The following is a 17,616-nucleotide window of genomic DNA, read 5'->3' on the forward strand; positions in this document are numbered from 1 at the left end:
AGTGGACGTGACGCAATATTAGCGCGCCGGAAGTGCCCATCTCGGTACTCTCCGCGCCAGTCCGTAGCATGGCGGGGTTCGCTGAGCTCGGGCTGTCCTCGTGGCTCGTGGAACAATGTCGGCAGCTGGGGTTGAAGCAGCCCACGCCGGTGCAACTCGGCTGCATCCCGGCAATCCTGGAGGGTGAGTCCTCTCCGCTCTTCTCGTGCTTTTCTTTGTCCCCTCATCGCTAGGTCCCACGAGTCAGGGTCGGCTTTGGTTGTTTCAGGCCCCTGACCCATATTACTGACTTTCAGCCTGCGACTGACTCGTGTGCATTGTCTGAAATTTTCGTAGTGCCGAGCATAGGGAGAGTTTGGTGAATGAATCCGTGGCACTGCAAAAATAGGGTAGGCGGTCGTTTTGACTTAGCAAACAGAAACTAAAGGTAAAAATCAGGGCTCTGTGTTTGTATCAGTGCTCTTCGTCCCAATTCATCTTTGCCATTAAAGAGACATCCTTGGGCGGGGCGGTGGCGGCGGTGGCTGCGCACGCCTTTAATCCCAGCACTCGGGAGGCAGAGGCAGGTGGATCTCTGTGAGTTCGAGACCAGCCTGGTCTACAGAGTGAGTTCCAGGACAGGCACAAAGCTACACAGAGAAACCCTGTCTCGAAAAACAACAACAACAACAACAAACAAAACAAGACAAAAAAACAAAAGAGAGATGGATCCTCGGAGCCAGGTGTGGTGACTCTCAGTCATTCCAATATACAGCAGGTGGAAACAGGATCAAGGGTTCAGGATAGTCCTCAGCTATGTAACAAGTTCCAGACCAGCCTGGGCTACTTGAAACCTTGTTTCAAAGAATAATGATTGGGGACATTAGATAGTAACAAATTCAAGGAACTAGTGAAAAATGAAACAGTTTTTAATATTCCATTCTGTGTAAAAGGTGCCAGCACGAGAAATGGCAAAAATGTCTGGTGTGCTGATTTCCAGCAAGTTTGGAAGCCTTTCCCCAAATCTGGAAAAATTCATGACCGTTTCTTCCGTAGACCAGCAGGGCCTGTCTCCTTCTCAGATTCCCCATTCTGTTCGTTTAGGACCCCCAAGCCTCATCTAATGAATAGTTTGGAGCTTGAGGCTGCTCCCCTTTTCTGCTCATGGGCTCAGTCACATAGCAGACACCTGTAATTCTCCAACCCTTAGAATTCTTTGTTTGTTTGTTTGTTTTGTTTTTCGAGACAGGGTTTCTCTGTGTAGCTTTTGGAGCCTGTCCTGGAACTCACACTGTAGACCAGGCTAGCCTGGAACTCACAGAGATCCACCTGCCTCTGCCTCCCAAGTGCTGGGACTAAAGGCATGGGCCACTGCCCAGGCAACCCTTAGAATTCTAGGACAGGTAGCCACCAACTAGGGGAAGGGGCCCAGCACCTCCTGCTCATCTGTAACTTTGATGAACTCTCAAGTGCACCTGATACTGAAAACAGACTATAAACAGCTATTTCTTACAATGGTGAGCGAGTGTCCAGCGGAGCGGTTGTGGCCCTGCTTCATGTTACTGCTTTGCCTTCTGCCAGGTCAAGATTGCTTGGGCTGCGCAAAGACAGGAAGTGGCAAGACAGCCGCCTTTGTGCTTCCCATCTTGCAGAAGCTGTCTGAGGACCCCTACGGTATCTTCTGCCTGGTTCTCACACCTACCAGGTGGGCCTCCAGCACCCCCTTGCATGGGACTGATCTGGCTGTGCTTTTGAAGCAAGCGCCTTGACCCCGAGTCTTTGTCTCTCCCACCAGCCTGTTCCCAAATAAAGACACGGAGACTTATTTCTCATTTATGAAAGTTCAGCCTACAGCTTAGGTTTGTTCCCAACTAGCTCTTATAACGGAAATTAACTGATTCATATCAATCTATGTTCTATCATGTGGCGCTGCTTCTCTTCTCTATCTCGCGCCTTGCCTCCTGTTTCTTTTCTGTGTTTCCTGGCAACTCTTGTGTGCCTAGATTCTTGTCTTCCTTTCTCTCCTTGGAAATCCCACCTCTACCTCCTGCCTAGCTATTGTCCGTTCAGCTTTTTATTACAGTGATATATCGTCACATAGTGTACAGCCTCCCATACATTTCCTCTTGTATGAAATAGGATAAGAATCATTCCTTTTAGTAGAGATGCAGAAAATCAAGCAGGACTCATGGTATGTGTGATAAGTTCCTAGGACTCAGGAAAGGCTGGCCAGGGGGGAGCTACAAGCAATCTCACAGCTAGGGAAACAAAAAGATATTCTTGGGCCAGCAAGATTGCTTAGCAAGGAAAGATGTCACCAAGCCTGATGACCTGAGTTCAATCCCCATGTAGAAGGAGAGAACTGACCCCAGCAAATTGGCCTCTGACCTCCACAGAAGCGTCATGGCATATACATACACACACTGCTAAAGGATATTGTAGGCCTGCCTATAGGTTCTTGTGCACAGAGGTTGAGAGGACCAGAAACAGAAAGGATGCTGGAGCACTATTAGAGTGTCACACCAAAGGTTAGATTGTGGATGTGTGTGCATGTGGATGTAGGTTGTACAGAGGCCAGAGGGTAATGTCAGGCATGTTTCTTAATTGTCCTCCACCTTATTTGCTTTTTAAAAAAAGATTTGTGTGTGTGCATGCGTGCAGAGATCCACTGTCTCTGTTTCCCGAGTTCTGGGACTAAAGGTGTGTGCCACCACTGCCTGGCTAGATTTATTGTTTTATGTGCCTTTTCTGCACACTAGAAGAGGGCATCAAAATTCAGACAGCGTTTCTCACTGATACTAGGGCGCATTAATAGGCGAGGTTGGGTGGTCAGTGAGCCCCAGCCATCCTGCTGTCTCATTGCCCTTCCTCACCCCCCACTGAGGTGGGAGATAACAGCTGTACACTGAGCCTTTACAAGGGTGCTGCTGATCTGAACTTAGATTCTCACATTTGAGCAGTGAACACTTTGCTCTTATGTTGATTACTGTTTGTATGTGCATGCCATGACCTCATGTGGAGGTCAGAGGAATACCTGCAGGAATCAGTTCTTCCTTCCACCATGTGGATCCTGGGGATGGAACTCAGGGTGGCAGCTTGTACCTTACCTGCTGAGCCACATTGCCAGTCCCCCTAGAATTGATTTTGAGGAGGCCATCAACATTAGGGCGGTGGAGGCTGGAAGGAGAAAGGATGGGAGACAGGCACAGGTACTCACTGACTCAGCTGGCCCTTCTCACCCACAGGGAGCTGGCCTACCAGATTGCTGAGCAGTTCCGGGTGCTGGGAAAGCCCCTGGGCCTGAAGGACTGCATTATCGTTGGCGGCATGGGTATGGGGGTTGAGAGGCTGGGGTGGGCCATGGGGTCCCTGCTGATCCCACCCACCCGGCCTCACCTCTCCCTCCACTCCAGACATGGTGGCGCAGGCACTTGAGCTCTCTCGGAAGCCACATGTGGTGATTGCCACCCCTGGGCGCCTGGCCGACCACCTGCGCAGCTCCAACACTTTCAACATGAAAAAGATCCAATTCCTGGTGAGCTGCCTGTACTTTCCCTAGGGCCTGGAGCCAGGGGCCAGGCTGAGAAACAGTATCCCTTCCCTTCCCTTCCCTTCCCTTCCCTTCCCTTCCCTTCCCTTCCCTTTCCCTCCCTTTCCTTCCCTTTCCCTTCCCTTTCCTAAGCAGGGTCTTTCTATGCAGCCCTGGCTGTCCTGGAACTCTGTTGATGTGAGCCACTATGCTAGTCTGACATCCATTCTTAACATTGGTTTCATAGATCACTGGGCAGAGGGCTAGAAATAAAGACAATGGCCACCCAGGCGTGGTTACACTCACCTTCCATCCCAGCACTCGGGAGGTGGAGTCAGAAGGGTCTCTTGAGTTTGAGGCTACCCTGGTCTACATTGTGAGTTCTGGTACAGTCAGGACTACACAGTGAGACCCTGCCTCATACAAACAAAAAGCCCAGTAGAGACACAGCATGTAGAAAGGGGCTCCCTAGAGGGCCTGCAGAGTAGGTGACATGGCCTGAAGCTGGGTACAGTGTTGAGGAGCCAATTGCATAGTTCCTGAAAAGCAGGTATGCTAAACTTGGGGCAGGTCCTGCATTGTGTGTTTTGCTCTTTCACTGGCCCAGTCCCCTGTCCCACCCCTCTGATGCAGGTGATGGATGAGGCCGACCGGCTGCTGGAGCAGGGTTGCACCGACTTCACCACAGACCTGGAGACAATCCTGGCCTCCGTGCCAGCACGCAGGCAAACGCTGCTGTTCAGTGCCACGCTGACCGACACACTCAGGGAGCTGCAGGGCCTGGCCACCAACCAGCCCTTCTTCTGGGAGGCGCAGGCCCCGTGGGTTCCAAAGCTATGGGTGAGGGTCAGACCAGAGGGTTCAGGCAGAATGAGAAACTGAGGCTATGCTGCTCTGCCCTTCCCCCACCAGGGTGCGCACGGTGGAGCAGCTTGACCAGCGTTACCTGCTGGTGCCGGAGAAGGTGAAGGACGCCTACCTGGTGCACTTGGTGCAGACCTTCCAAGACCAGCTGGAGGACTGCTCCATTATCATCTTCACCAACACCTGCAAGTGAGTGAGAGGCCTCTGCCACCTGGGCTAGAAGCTCTGCGCCAGCTTCCCTCATGGGAAGGTCAGCTGCCAGGCCTGGCCTGCTGGTGCACCCAGGAGGCAGGCAGATCTGTGAATTTCAGGCTAGCCTGGTCTATATAGCAAGTTCCAGGCCAGCTAGAGTTACATGGTGAGACCCGGACTCAAACCAAACCAGAGCCTCAAAATAGTTGTTGGTTGTGTCAGCTTGAGTCAGTTGGAGGGGCAGAGACAGGAGGGTGGGTGTCTGTCTGCAGAAGAGGAAGTGCTGGATGTGCAGTGGCCATCAGGCACGGAAGGATCCAGGCACATGAGAGCACTATTCTGTAAGTCAGTACCAGGTCAGGGTCCGTCCTTGTTGGTTCTGGCTTTGAGAAGCACAGCAGCATTAGACCTAGCCTTTCCACGACTCCTAGGTCACTTGTGTGACATCCTGGTGGGTTAGGCAGGACACCTACAACCACCCTTTTTCCACCAGGACCTGCCAAATCCTTTGTATGATGCTTCGGAAGTTCAACTTCCCCACGGTGTCGCTGCACTCCATGATGAAGCAGGTGATGGCCGTGGCCACAGCCTCTCGTCTCACATGCCACCACTCAGGGGCTGGGGCTGGGGCACACTTGATAGAGTGCTTGCCCAGCATGTATGGTTCCTGGGTTCCATCCTCAGCCATATAAATGGGTAGAGTTCATATGCCTGTTCTGTATATGTCTACCTGGACGCATAGTTTAGACACAGCACTTGGGAGGTGGGGCTCTGGAGATCTGGAGGTCAAAGCCAGCCTAGGCAAATGGGGACTCTTTTTTTTTTTTTGGTATTTTTGTGACAAGGTCTCTCTATGCAGTCCTGTCTTGGTACTCTGTTTAGACTAGGCTGGCCTCAAACTCTCAGAGATCCTCCTGGTTCAGCAACTACCTCCTCCCTGGTCTCTGCCCTATCCCCAGCCCCTTCCATCTGCTCACTAACCTTCCCCCACCTGTGGTTCAGAAAGAGCGCTTTGCAGCCCTGGCCAAGTTCAAGTCAAGCGTCTACCGGATCCTCATTGCCACTGATGTGGCCTCGAGGTGAGCAGGCCCAGTGCAGCTTTTTCTCCAGTGGCCTGAGCCACCATGGGACCAGGACTTGGGCATGTGGATGGCTGAGTGTCAGCTTTGGTCTCCCAACATGGACTCCCGAGCTGAGTGCTCTGTTCCTCCAGGGGCCTGGACATCCCCACTGTGCAGGTGGTCATCAACCACAACACCCCTGGGCTCCCCAAGATCTACATCCACCGAGTGGGTCGAACAGCCCGTGCAGGTGAGCAGAGCCAAGCTTATGAGGTTCCAGCCGCAGTGAGAGACACTGGGGAGCTCAGGTCTTCAGATCAAAGACTCAGTGGAGACACCTTCCCGGTGCACTCTTGGCCTGGCAGCCATCCCCAGCCTGCCACCTCACTGGGATGCTGACCCAGGAACCAGGGAGACATCTGCTTCGACACTCCCTCATGCCTATAAGCAGGAGAGACAGGGTTGCTGGGCTGGATGGGGCTGGCAGTCTGATCCTGTGGGAATTCTGAGGGGCCCTGCCTTAACAAATAATAAGCACTGAGAAGCCTGTCTGCGGCTGCTGTGGGTCATAGGCTCTGTCAGCCCACAGTGCATCAGCTTGTTCACTCACTGTAGAAAGGGCAGCAGAGTAGGGCTGAGCCCTGGCTTCCTAGCTAAAGAGGAAAGCAGTATGCTGCCAGCCCTCACAGAAGGCCAGCTGAGCAGAGCTGCCCCCACCATTCTCCAGCTCCCACATACAGGCCCTACCCTGGGTAGAGCCTAGTCCTCTGAGCTGACCAGCTGAGATGAGCCACTTGGTGGGGCCCAGGTCCTCTAACAGTTGTGTCCCCACAGGGCGGCAGGGACGGGCCATCACACTGGTGACACAGTATGACATCCACCTGCTGCATGCCATCGAGGAGCAGATCAGTAAGTGGGTAGGGGCCATGGGTGGAACCTTTTCCCTGCCTGGACCATCCTAGAACTGCAGAGTGCTGTGTTCTGGGTGCCCAGCCAACACTACAAAAAAGCCTGCTGCGCTCAGGGCCACCACCCTGGAGGTGCCTCTTTGTAGGGAGGTGGGCCAGGGCTTGAGCTCTCTGGCATGGCTTGTAGCCCCCCATCTAAACAGCCCGAGGACACGCCATCTGGACCTGCAGCCAGTGCTCTTTCCTGAGCTTCCTCAGTGGCCCAAAAATCCTGGGACCACAGGCGCCTGGGTCTCACCTCATTCACTCCGTCTTTTATTCATTCATTTATTTGAGAGAGATCCTTGCTCTACAGTGCTGGCCTGGAACTCACAGTGATCCCCCTGCCTCTGCCTTCCCAGTGTTGTGATAACAGGCACAATTTTGCTTTTTTTGAATGTCACAGTCCACATATGGTTGGATGCAGACATCCAGAACTGGGGGCACAGAGGGCAATGGCACTCACAGCCCCACTTAGTGCTGTGGTCTGGTTTTCCCACCCTGCTCTGCAGAGAAGCAGCTGGAGGAGCTGGTGGTGGAGGAGGCCGAGGTCCTGAACATCCTCACGCAGGTCAACGTGGTGCGCAGAGAGTGCGAGATCGTGAGTGTGGCCTCTGTGTAGGGTGTGTGGGGCGGGGCTCCCTGCGGGCCTGTCCTGATCTGTACTTTCTCCTGCTAGAAACTGGAGGCCTCGCATTTCGATGAAAAGAAGGAGATCAACAAGCGGAAACAGCTGATTCTGGAGGGGAAGGTGGACCGAGGGGTGGGGAGGGCTCGGTGGGCAGGGCCAGGCGTGGGGGTGTGGCCAGTAAGGGTGTGCTGGGTTTGGGGATGGGAGCTGCTTCCTGGGAAGCTACCCTGCTCCTTTCTCACCCCCACTCCTTTCCCCAGGACCCCGACCTGGAGGCTAAGCGCAAGGCGGAGCTGGCCAAGATCAAGCAACAGAACCGCCGTTTCAAGGAGAAGGTGGGGCAGACGCTTCAGCGGCGACAGAAAGCAGGGAGCACCGGCCGAGGGGTGGGCCTCAGAGGACCTCAGTAAACACTCTGAACCTGCCCGTCCGACTTGAGAATGAGGCGGGGTGGGTGCAGGGCTGCGGGTCTCTGGTCCCCAAGGCCTCTCTTGCCCCATGGGGATGACCACTGTGGCCCTCCCTCGCATCCCTGGGACACAAGGTGGCAGCAGCCAGTGACAGCAGGCGCCGCAACGCCACCCACTTGTACAGCCGCGTAGAAACGTAATCTGGGTATCAGCGTCACCCATGGATTCTAGGAAACTCTACATAGTGCAAAGCTCAGAGGCAGCCCTGGTTCCCTGCCAGGGCACTTTGGGGTCACAGACCCACGGGGCCAACTAGGGTGCGGCCTCTGCCAGGCGCGCCAGGCCCTCTCGCAGCTCGCTCAGCTCAAACAGCCGCACGTCCAGCAGTTGTGCGGCCCGGCCCACCTCTGCCCGCGCGCGCTCGCGCTCCGCCCGCGCCTCCTCCAGGCTGCACTCCATTGCCCGCAGCTGCTGCTCCAGTTCAGCATTCCGTGTTTCCAGATCCTATAGGGGAGGAAGGAGCGAAGGGTGGGGCAGTCTATGACGCTTCTGGCTGCCCTTCCTGCTGGGTGTGGTCCAGGCTGGGACACACAGCAGTAAAGTTGTCTTAAAAGTCTGAGGTGCCCAATGTGAGTTCAGAGCCCAACAGCCACATAAGAAGCTGAGCATCTCAGTACTCGGGAGACAGGATTCCCTGGAGCACACTGGCCGGCCTAAGCCTTTTCCAGGCTGTTTCTAAAAGCAAGATGAAGGGCTGGGGAGATGATTCAGTGCTTAAGAGTATGAACTTCTCCAGAGGACTTGGGTTCGCTTCCAAGCACCCACATGGGGCGACTCAACCATATGTGACTCCATAGGGGATCCAACACCTCGGAGGGAATCTGCACAAGTATAACTAACCCACACATACACACAATTAAATGTTAAAAACCTGGGCCAAACGTAGTGGCGCACACCTTTGATCCCAGCACTGGGAGGTAGAGGCAGGTGGATCTCCGTGAGTTACTGACCAGCTGCTGCTAAAGACAGCATCAAGGACAACAATACAGCCCTGGTGGTGGTGGCACACGCCTTTAATTCCAGCACGGTGGAGGCAGAGCCAGGCGGATCTCTGAGTTCGAGGCCAGCCTGGGCTACCAAGCGAGGCAAAGCTACACAGAGAAGCCCTGTCTCCAAAAAAAAAAAAAATCAAAAAGAAGGTTTAATCAATCACCAGTGCCCACATGGTGGAAAGAGAGAACTAACTCCTAAAATTGCAAGTTCAGGAAAAACATCAAAGAAACATTTTTAACAAAGTACGTAGTCTACCACTAAAGAGATTGTAAAGCACCCGCTCTAACCTGAGGGCCCTAAATTCCAATCCCTCCACCCATGTAAAATCCGGTGCCGAACATGCTGCTGGCTGCTGTGAACCCGGGGTGGGAAAGCAACCCCCTGCTGCTCTTTGCCTCAGTCCCCAGCCTAGACAATCTGAGCTTCACACTCAGTGATAGGTTGTCTCAAAGGCTAAGGTGGGGCAAAATTGAAGACTGGCCCCAGCCTCTGGCTGCCACATGTACATGAACCCGCATCCACATGGGAGCACCTGTGTGTGCACACACGCACACCGTAAACCCATGACGGACACAGAATGGCCTTCCTGCAGATCCTCTCACAGGCCCCCAGGCAGGACACCAATTCTGGGTCCTGACCTCTAGACCTTTGTACAAGCTGCACCCGTCCCCAAGGACAGCAGTCATTTCCCCAACTTTCTCCTCAGGAATCTTGGGGACACTCACTCCAGGTACTTTATTGGGTGAGGTCCCGCTGCGTTGGACCTCAGACTGCTCAGGTGTAGGAGGACTAGGTATGAGCTTAACGTGTGCTAAGGCTTCACAACTTTGGGTAGGCATTATCATCCTGCTCACAGGCAGATGGGACCCATCCTACCTCCGGGGCCACGCTCACATGCCACACCCCACAGCCAACCTGAACCTTCTGCTGTGTCTCCTCCCGCTCAGTGGTGTCAGGAGCTTCTCGTGTCCCCACGCTCTGACTCTTCAAAGTCTGGATCTCCTAGAGAGAAAGGGTCCTGGGTCTGCTCAGAGGGCCCTGGAGTCCCAGGAAGACAGGCCAGGGCAAGACCCTGGAGCTTGCCCCTGGCTCACCTGGTCCTTGGTCTGCACCTGAGCCTCCAGTTGCTCCACAGACTGGCTGGTTGCCTCCTTCTCGCCTGCTGGAACCAGCTCTGCAGCCACCTGGGCCTCCAGCTCCGCCACCTGCACACACACAGCTCAGTGCTCCTGGGACATGGAGAGCCTGATGACCCCTGTGAGGCTCTTATTTTCAGTAAATGATTCTCTGGAGACTAACATGGGGCAGAAGGGATGTGGGGCTCTTACCCGCTGCCGCAGGCGCTCAGCCTCTGCACGCTGGGCCTCCAGCTGCTGCCTCCATTGTGCAGCGGCCGCGTTGGCTTCGCGAAGGGCCCCTGCCAGCCTCTGGTTGCTGTCCTGTAGTGCGAAGAACTCCGCCTCCCACTGGACCTCACCCACGGAGCTGCGGGGAAGACACCAGGCTAGGGGCGTACGTGGTCAGAGCAGGTGGCATTTGGTGAAGGGCCTCCTGGGCTAGGAGCAGTGTCAAAACACTAGGTTGGGGAAGGGAGACCATGGTATGTGGAGTAAGGAGTTGTGGCTCATGAGCTGAGACAGGAGGATCTCCTTAAGTTCGATGTCAGTCTAGGCTACATGAGTTCCAGGCCAGACTGGGCTACACAGCAAGAGCCTCCCTCCAAAAATTTTTGGAAGCCCATTCCTGCCTCTCCCAGATTGCCCCTAATCCCAGTCAGGACTCTGACCCCAGCAACACCAAGTCCCTTGCATCCTAAAGATCCGTCCTGGGAATTCCCTAGCACACCCCTGGTGCCAGCCAGTCAAGGCACTGTCCCCAGCAACACCACGCCTGCCACCCTGAAGCTCAGTAGTAGTTACAATACAACCCTTAGGCCCCAGCCACACCCATCATGGCTTCAAGCAGGTTCTGCCCATCACAGCTGCCCTGAAAGCCCTACCCCTCACCCTTCTGACAGCATCTTCTTCAGCCGCTCCCGCTCGGTGGGGCCAGGGGCATCTGCACTCTGGCTGCGGAACAGCTTCTCCTCTCCTGGACCGTTGGCGCTGACCAAGGGGCTCGGGGGAACCTGTGTATGGGAGCCAGGACTGGGTCACGGCTAGCGCTTGCCTCAGTCAGGGTCGCAGAGCTAAGGTTGATTGAGTTGAGGACTGGGGTCACTGGGGTGTTGATTAAGATCAGGGAGTTTGAACTGACCCAAGAAGCCCAGTGTGTGTCTCCCCTCCTCACCCTTCATAGCTCCCCAGGCTCCTGGATGGGGACAGCCCCCCACCTCTCAGTCTTCACTAACCCCTCAAGACCCGAACAACCTACAGAAACAGGGATCTGAACACTTGGACTATTCTCCACTAACAGATCTCCCCTGGGTACAAAGGTGTCAAACATCCCACTTAAAATTGAGGCATGGGCTGTGGAGATGGCTCAGTGGGTAAAGGAGCTGGTCACCAAACCTGATGCCCTGCTGAAAGGACAGCACTGACCCCCACAAACTGTCCTTGGACTTCCACATGTGCATCCAGGCACATGCACATGTGTGTGCACACATGCATGAATGTAGTAAAGCCATCAGCTAGCCTTAGACACCAGCACAATGCCATGACCCCTGACATGAGAAGCATATTACAGCTGCCTCGGGAGTGTGGTAGGCATGGGGTCCAGTAGACATGGAGTGCAGTCCTACCTGGTGGGAGGCAAGGGCCAGGGCAGGACTAGTGAATTCTCCACCATCTTGGGATTTCTCCCGAGCCAGCCTGGCAGCTTCCTTCACCTCCTGAAACTTCTCAGCAAACTGGGGGTGAGGCAGGGGGACAGAAAGCATTTCCCTCATCACCTGTCCTACCCCCCTGGGGCCTTCAGGGGAGGTTGTAAAAGGTTAACCCTGTGACCATCTTGGGTGTCACGGAGACACATGGAGGGGTGTGGTGTACCACAGAGGTGACATTGTGAGCCACATGGAAAGGGACTCCATGTTCCTGTCAGGCTGGCTTGGAATGGACAGCCTGAGGCTGGTGCCCATCTGTCCTCCACACTTGCCAGTATCTCACAGCACAGGGAAGGGCGTCCACAGTGAGAGTGGGGGCCTCATCTCATTCCTTCTCCTAAATGGGTCACCTGACAACGCTGGTTCTGTGACTATGATAATGTATTTTCTTTTCACTTAAAATACTTTCCATAGGGGCTGGAGAGACGGTTCAGTGGTTAAGAGCACTGGCTGCTCTTCCAGAGGACCTGGAAGATCCGACACCCTCACACAGACATACATGCAAACAAAACACTAATGCACATAAAATTAAATTAATTTTCATTTATCAGAAAAATCTGTGCAGTCCTGAGCAATGATGACTCAGTGCCTAGGAGAGAAGGGCTTCTGTCACGGAGAATCCACAACAGGCCACACCCTACCTCAGGCAACTAACTCACAACTGCTGACTCCAGGGAACCCAGTTCCCTCTGCTGGCCTCTTGGGGCATCCTCACACAGGTATAAACACAAATGCACATACATTTCTTAAAAATAAAAAGCCAGGCGGTGGTGGCACACACCTTTAATCCCAATACCTGGGAGGCAGAGGCAGGAGGATCTCTGTGAGTTCTAGACCAATCTGGTCTACAGAGCAAGTTCCAGGACAGCCAGGGCTACACAGAAAAACCCTGTCTCAAAAAGAGAAGATAGTTAATTAATTAATCAATTCTACAAGGGTTTCTCTGTGTAGTTCTGGTGTCTGTCCTGGATCTCGCTCTGTAGACCAGGCTGGCTTTGAACTCAGAGATCCGCCTGCCTCTGCCTCCCAAGTGCTGGGATTAAAGACGTGGGCTGCCACCACCACCTGGCAACTATAAAAACTGTGCGGCTAGTGAGCTGGCTCATTAAGCTTGTTGTCAAGCCTGATGACCTAAGTTTGGTCCGAGGGACTTGCAAATGCACAGCAGGAGGGAACTGACTCCTATAGGCTGTCCTTTGATTTCCACAGCACACATGCACACACACAGTCACACAACACAGAAATAACAAATAAATGTAATAAAAAAACCTTTAAAAGAAAACTTGTTTTATTTTTATTAGTTTTAATTATATGTACATATGTGTAAGTGCCCCCCAAAACTAGAGGCCTCAAGTCAACCTCCATGGAGTTACAGAAGGCTGTGAGCTGCGGTGTGGATGCTGAGCAAGGGCAGCTTACACTCTTAACCACTGAGGCACCCCACCCCAATGATGTTTAAACTGCACTCTGTGGTACATTCCTGTTGTTTAAGCAGCGAGAGGTGCCAGCAGGCAGGTTAGGAGTTCAAGGTTAGCCTTAGCTAAATGTGAGTTTGAGACCAGCTTTGTCTACATAGCAAGTTCCAGACCAGCCAGGGTTACATATAGTGAGACCCTACTACCCACAAAAAATAAAAATAAAGGAAGAAAATAATTTTTTAAAAACAGTTATTTTACGTGTATCAGTGTTTTTCCTGCATGTATATCTGGGCACCACATGTGTGCCTGGTGCCCCGAAGGTCAACTAACAAATTCTCTAGGACTGGAGTTACAGATGGCTGTGAGCTGCCATGTGGGTGCTGGGAATTGAACCTGGGTCCTCTGCAAGAGCAGCCAGTGTTTTAAACACAAAGCCATCCCTCCAAGCCCAGATTTTTTTTTGTTTTAAACCAGGCCCCAGGACCAATCCTAACCACTTAGGGAGGCCGAGGAAGGATGGCTGGAGGCCAGAGAGCTGCTAAACAAACAAGCCCAGTGTGGTGTACACCCATGATCCAGCACTCTAGAGGCAGAAAGATGGCTGAGAGTTTAAAGACAGCTTGGGCTACAAAGTAAGACCTTTCCTTAAAACAAAACAGAACAAAAAAAGAAAAAAAAGAAAAGTCTAGGCATGGTGGCACACACCTTTAATCTCAGCGCTCGGGAGGCAGAGGCAGGCAGACCTCTGAGTTCAAGCCTGGTCTACAGAGCGAGTTCCAGGACAACCAGAACTACACAGAGAAACCCTGTCTCAGGAAAAAAAAAAACAATTGAGGGGTTAGGTGGCTCAGCAGTAGGAGTGCTTCCAGAAGTCGAGTCCAGCTCCCATCACCTGTATCGGATGCCTAGACAATTTCCTGTAAGAATCTAATGCCATCTCCTCACCTCTGCAGGCACCAGCACACACACATCCACACAGACACACAAACAAAAATAAGTCTGGAAAAAGTAATGGACTCAGGCCAGAAGTGGAGAGAGGTACAGCTGGGCAGGGTGTGCCCAGCCCAGGCTTCCATTAGAGGCCCTAAGAGGTACACAGAGTGTGCAAAGTTGGAGTAAGGTAGCAAAGGACCACACTGCCCAGGGCACACAAGAGGTCTTACTGTCTGTGGAACCACCCCAAGAACCGCAGACGCCATTCACTGCCCGTGTCCCTGCCCACCTGGGTCAGCTGCTGTTCAGAGGCAAAGCCTAGGCCATAGACAGTGTTGGCTCGACTGTCGGCCCACTGCCCGAACTTCTGAGAGGTTTTGGTGAAGGTCATGTTGGGGGTGACTGTGCTGTTGATGATAGCCTGGGGGTGGAGAGAGCAAGATTTAAGATCCGCAGGAATGACAATGATCATCATGAGCCCGCCAGCCTGCCAGCCTGAGGAGGAGTGTCATCAAGGTTTAGGGCCAGCCTTAGACTACATAGTGGATTAAATAATTCTAGGCACCTGTCTCAGTAGTAGACCCCAACCCAGAATCCCCCAGAGGCATGGCTTATGGGTGGAGCCCCTGCCTAGAATCCCCCAGTGAGAGACTAGTGTAGCATTCTTGGCCCACTGAGGTCTAGTACCCCCATCTTGACAATAATGATGGAAGGCTGAACGGATTAACCCCTCTCTGAGATCCCAGCCTGAGCCACTCCTGGAAGAAGCTAGGTCCCAGAGAGACTCACTGATCCCCATTCACAAGTCACCCAGCATGGCCTGTGGCTTCACATCCTGGTGCCAACACCTGCCCCCAGGGCCCTGCCCAGACCTTGGCACCCCCGATGCTGATGATGCGGTACACATTTCGGGTGGCATCGTAGAAATAGGACACAGTAAGTGCGTGCTTGCCGGCTGGGATCCAGTTCCTCTTGGTAGTGGGGTCGATCTGGAACACATGCGCACGGGTGCTGAAGATTGGCTGTTCCCTGCAGGGGGAACAGAAGCTCTGCAGGGGGCTGGCCACCCAGAGGGCTAGGCCTGACCAGAGTGGGTGGGCGCTCACCTGGCTGTGGACATTGGTCAGGCTGGGCGGGATGGCGTCTAAGGGGTACCCAGAGAGGTGACAGGAACCACTTGTTTGGTCTCTGGGGAGAGAAAGGGCTTGAGAGTAAGGATCCAGGGGTGCTCAAGCCAAGTGGGTCATCCAGGTGACTCCCTCCACAAAAGCAGCAAGGAAGGAAAGTAGTGTGTCCTACAGCCACACCAGTCTCGGCCCAGGCTGGCCTTGAAATCACTCTGGAGCCAAGAATGAACTTGATCCTCTGGCCTCTGTTTCCCAAGTGCTGGGATGCCGGGCTTGCACCATCGTACTCAGTTCATATGGTGCTGGGGGTGGAGCTCAGAGCTTCCTGTGTGCCAGGTGAGCCCTCTACCCTGGAGCTTTTCTCCATTTGAGGAGAAGCCCCCCACACCTGGGCTGAGGGGTGTCATCAGAGGTGACAGAGTGCTACCAAACTGCCTGGGTAGGAGACAGCCCCAAGAACAGCATGCCAAAGTCACACTCACACTCCAGGTTACCAGCCACTGGGAAAGTGTCCTCCCACAGGAGCTGGGCATGAGGCCAGGGCCAAGTGAGTGGGCATCTTATTCACCCCTCCCATCCAGCAGCCCCCAGAAGGCCTTGCATCAAAAAGTGGGCAAAGCTGGATCAGTGGTTAGAGCCAGTAGTCCCATCTTCTCAGAAGGCCAAGGCAGTTAGGTCATGCATCCCAGGAGTTCAAGGCCACCTGGGACATCTTCGCCAGATCCCCATGTCAGAGAAGAAAAGTGGAATGCTTCCTGGGCCTAACAGGGAACTCAAGACTCTGCTCCTACCGAGGACCGCTTAGCACCCGCCCGCCCAGGGCAGGGAACCCCAGGACCTCTCTGCTCCCACAAAAGGACTGCTTAGCTCACACCCTGAGGGCAAGGCTACACTTTGGAGTCCAAGTCGAGTCTCCAGGAAGCCCTAGCCTATTTAAAAGGACAAAAAAACGAGGAGCTGGAGCGAACACTCATATGTGTTAAACAAACATTTTTTTTTTTTTTTTAATATAAAAAGGACAAAATGAAAGTTTGGCATGGTGGCACATGTCTGTCATCCCAGCACTGGGGAGGATGGGGCAAGATTGTTGAGACTTTGAGGCCAACCTGGGCTACAGAATGGGACCTTAACACACACACACACACACACACACACACACACACACACTACACGCAATGCACGCATGCACGCGCACCCACACAGACAGTTGACAAGCGGCTCATCCCAGTTCCCACCATGTGAGCAGAGAACAAGACTTGGAGAGCCTCCTGTGGGTGCCTGTACCCATCACTCGGGATTTTTCGGTACCCTCCTGAATCCCCACATCTGCATCCGAAGGGACTGGAGGAGGGTACTGCGGATGCGGAAGAACAGGACCAGGCTCCTGAGGTCAGCACCCCCATGCTGTCCTGGGCAGCTGCTGTCGCGGTCACCGGGTCTGAAACCGGAGACCCCACGCGGGGGAGGGGCGACTCGGCTCGGAGACGCGATTAGGACTGGCGGAGATTGGGGAAAAGAGGTCCCCAAACCCAGGCCCTTCCGGTCCGGCCTCTCCTGCCCAGACTTGCTGAGATCGGGAAAAGTTACTCACCAAGTAGTCACGCGCCTCGGAGCGGCGGCGCAGGGCAGGGGATCGCGATTGCGCGCGGCGGGGCTCCCTCCGGAAGCCCCGCACCCGAATCCCATTTGGGACCAGTCCCCACCCGCGCCGGGACAGCCCGTGCGCCCCAACTCCGGGAGCCGCCGACCAGCAACTTTCCAAGCAGCGGAGCCTCGCGATTCGGCGCCTCCAACACCCGGATCCGGGGCTGGGGGACCGAGTGCAGCTGCGCTCCGCGCCCCAGGACCCCAGCCCTCACCCCAGGACCCCAGCCTGCAACCCACAGCACCCCGACCCTGCCGCACAGTCTGCAACTTTGGAAACCGTCTGCGCTCCCGTGTCCCCTAAGCCCCCCGCGCTCCGATCGCGTCACGGGAGCTGGGGTCCCCCCGCCCGGCTCACCCCGAGTCGCCGCCGCCGCCGCTGCCTTCGGCCCGCGCCCTCCGCGCGCCCCGCGCCGCCCGCGCCTTTGTCTGCGCCGCCTCCAGTCCCATCGCGGCCAGTCCCCGCGCCGCCCCGCCTCTGCCCAGCGCCCCCTGCCGGCTAGCGAGTGAGGGCAAGGGGAGGGAGGCGACCTGGAGAAGGAAGACGGGGAGGGCGGACTTGGGGGGAGGGGGAGCTTCAGCAGGAGTCTGCGGAGGGGCTGGGGGAGGGGACAAGAACAGCTGGGGACAGAGCAGAGGGGAAGAGGGGGAGTGAGGCGGGGTGAAGGGGCAGAGGAAGGAAACAGGAGGAAAAGTAGGCGGGGGAGAGGGTCAATGGAGGGAGGGTGGGGCTGGGAAGGAGGCGCGGACTGCAAGGCGAAGTGAGGGAGGGGACTGACAAGGAGGGCTGAGGCGGGTAGGGGAGAGAGAGGGGGGCCAGAAAGTCAAGGTCCAGAGGGTGGACAGAAGCGGGGAAGCCCTGTGGGAGGGAGCAGAAGAAGTCATAGGGAGGGCTGGGCCTTTGAAGGAGGGGAGGGCCGTGGAGTCAGGGGGTTGGAGCAGAAGGGATTAGAGGCAGGGGCCGAAGGTAAGGCGGAGCCTCTGGAATACCAGGGAAGAGGCAGAAG

The 17,616-nt window shown here is 54.8% G+C and overlaps 2 protein-coding genes across 3 annotated transcripts; one reads left to right on the plus strand and one right to left on the minus strand.

Moving 5' to 3' along the window:
* Window positions 1–43: 43 nt before the first annotated feature.
* On the plus strand, window positions 44–8,548 carry Ddx49 (DEAD-box helicase 49). Its single transcript, XM_036209537.1, has 13 exons — window positions 44–183; window positions 1,561–1,684; window positions 3,225–3,310; window positions 3,393–3,514; window positions 4,142–4,329; window positions 4,421–4,561; window positions 5,058–5,133; window positions 5,567–5,643; window positions 5,778–5,875; window positions 6,460–6,534; window positions 7,085–7,173; window positions 7,252–7,323; window positions 7,464–8,548. Exons 1-13 carry the CDS (start codon window positions 69–71, stop codon window positions 7,611–7,613), a joined length of 1,413 nt encoding a protein of 470 aa, XP_036065430.1. The 5' UTR covers window positions 44–68; the 3' UTR covers window positions 7,614–8,548.
* Homer3 (homer scaffold protein 3) lies at window positions 6,920–17,185 on the minus strand. 2 transcript variants are annotated; one of them, XM_036209538.1, is made up of 10 exons: window positions 16,968–17,185; window positions 14,945–15,026; window positions 14,711–14,827; window positions 14,128–14,259; window positions 11,407–11,514; window positions 10,673–10,794; window positions 9,995–10,151; window positions 9,761–9,871; window positions 9,582–9,668; window positions 6,920–8,117 (listed from the first exon to the last, which is right to left on the minus strand). In XM_036209538.1, exons 1-10 carry the CDS (start codon window positions 17,057–17,059, stop codon window positions 7,926–7,928), a joined length of 1,200 nt encoding a protein of 399 aa, XP_036065431.1. In that variant the 5' UTR covers window positions 17,060–17,185; the 3' UTR covers window positions 6,920–7,925. The 2 variants fall into 2 exon arrangements, with proteins under 2 accessions (XP_036065431.1, XP_036022190.1); XM_036166297.1 differs by lacking the exon at window positions 16,968–17,185 and having other exon boundaries at window positions 14,711–14,867; window positions 14,945–15,963.
* Between the last annotated feature and the right edge of the window lie 431 nt (window positions 17,186–17,616).

The sequence above is a fragment of the Onychomys torridus genome, chromosome 17, assembly GCF_903995425.1.
Source record: "Onychomys torridus chromosome 17, mOncTor1.1, whole genome shotgun sequence".
Classification (NCBI taxonomy): Eukaryota; Metazoa; Chordata; class Mammalia; order Rodentia; family Cricetidae; genus Onychomys; species Onychomys torridus.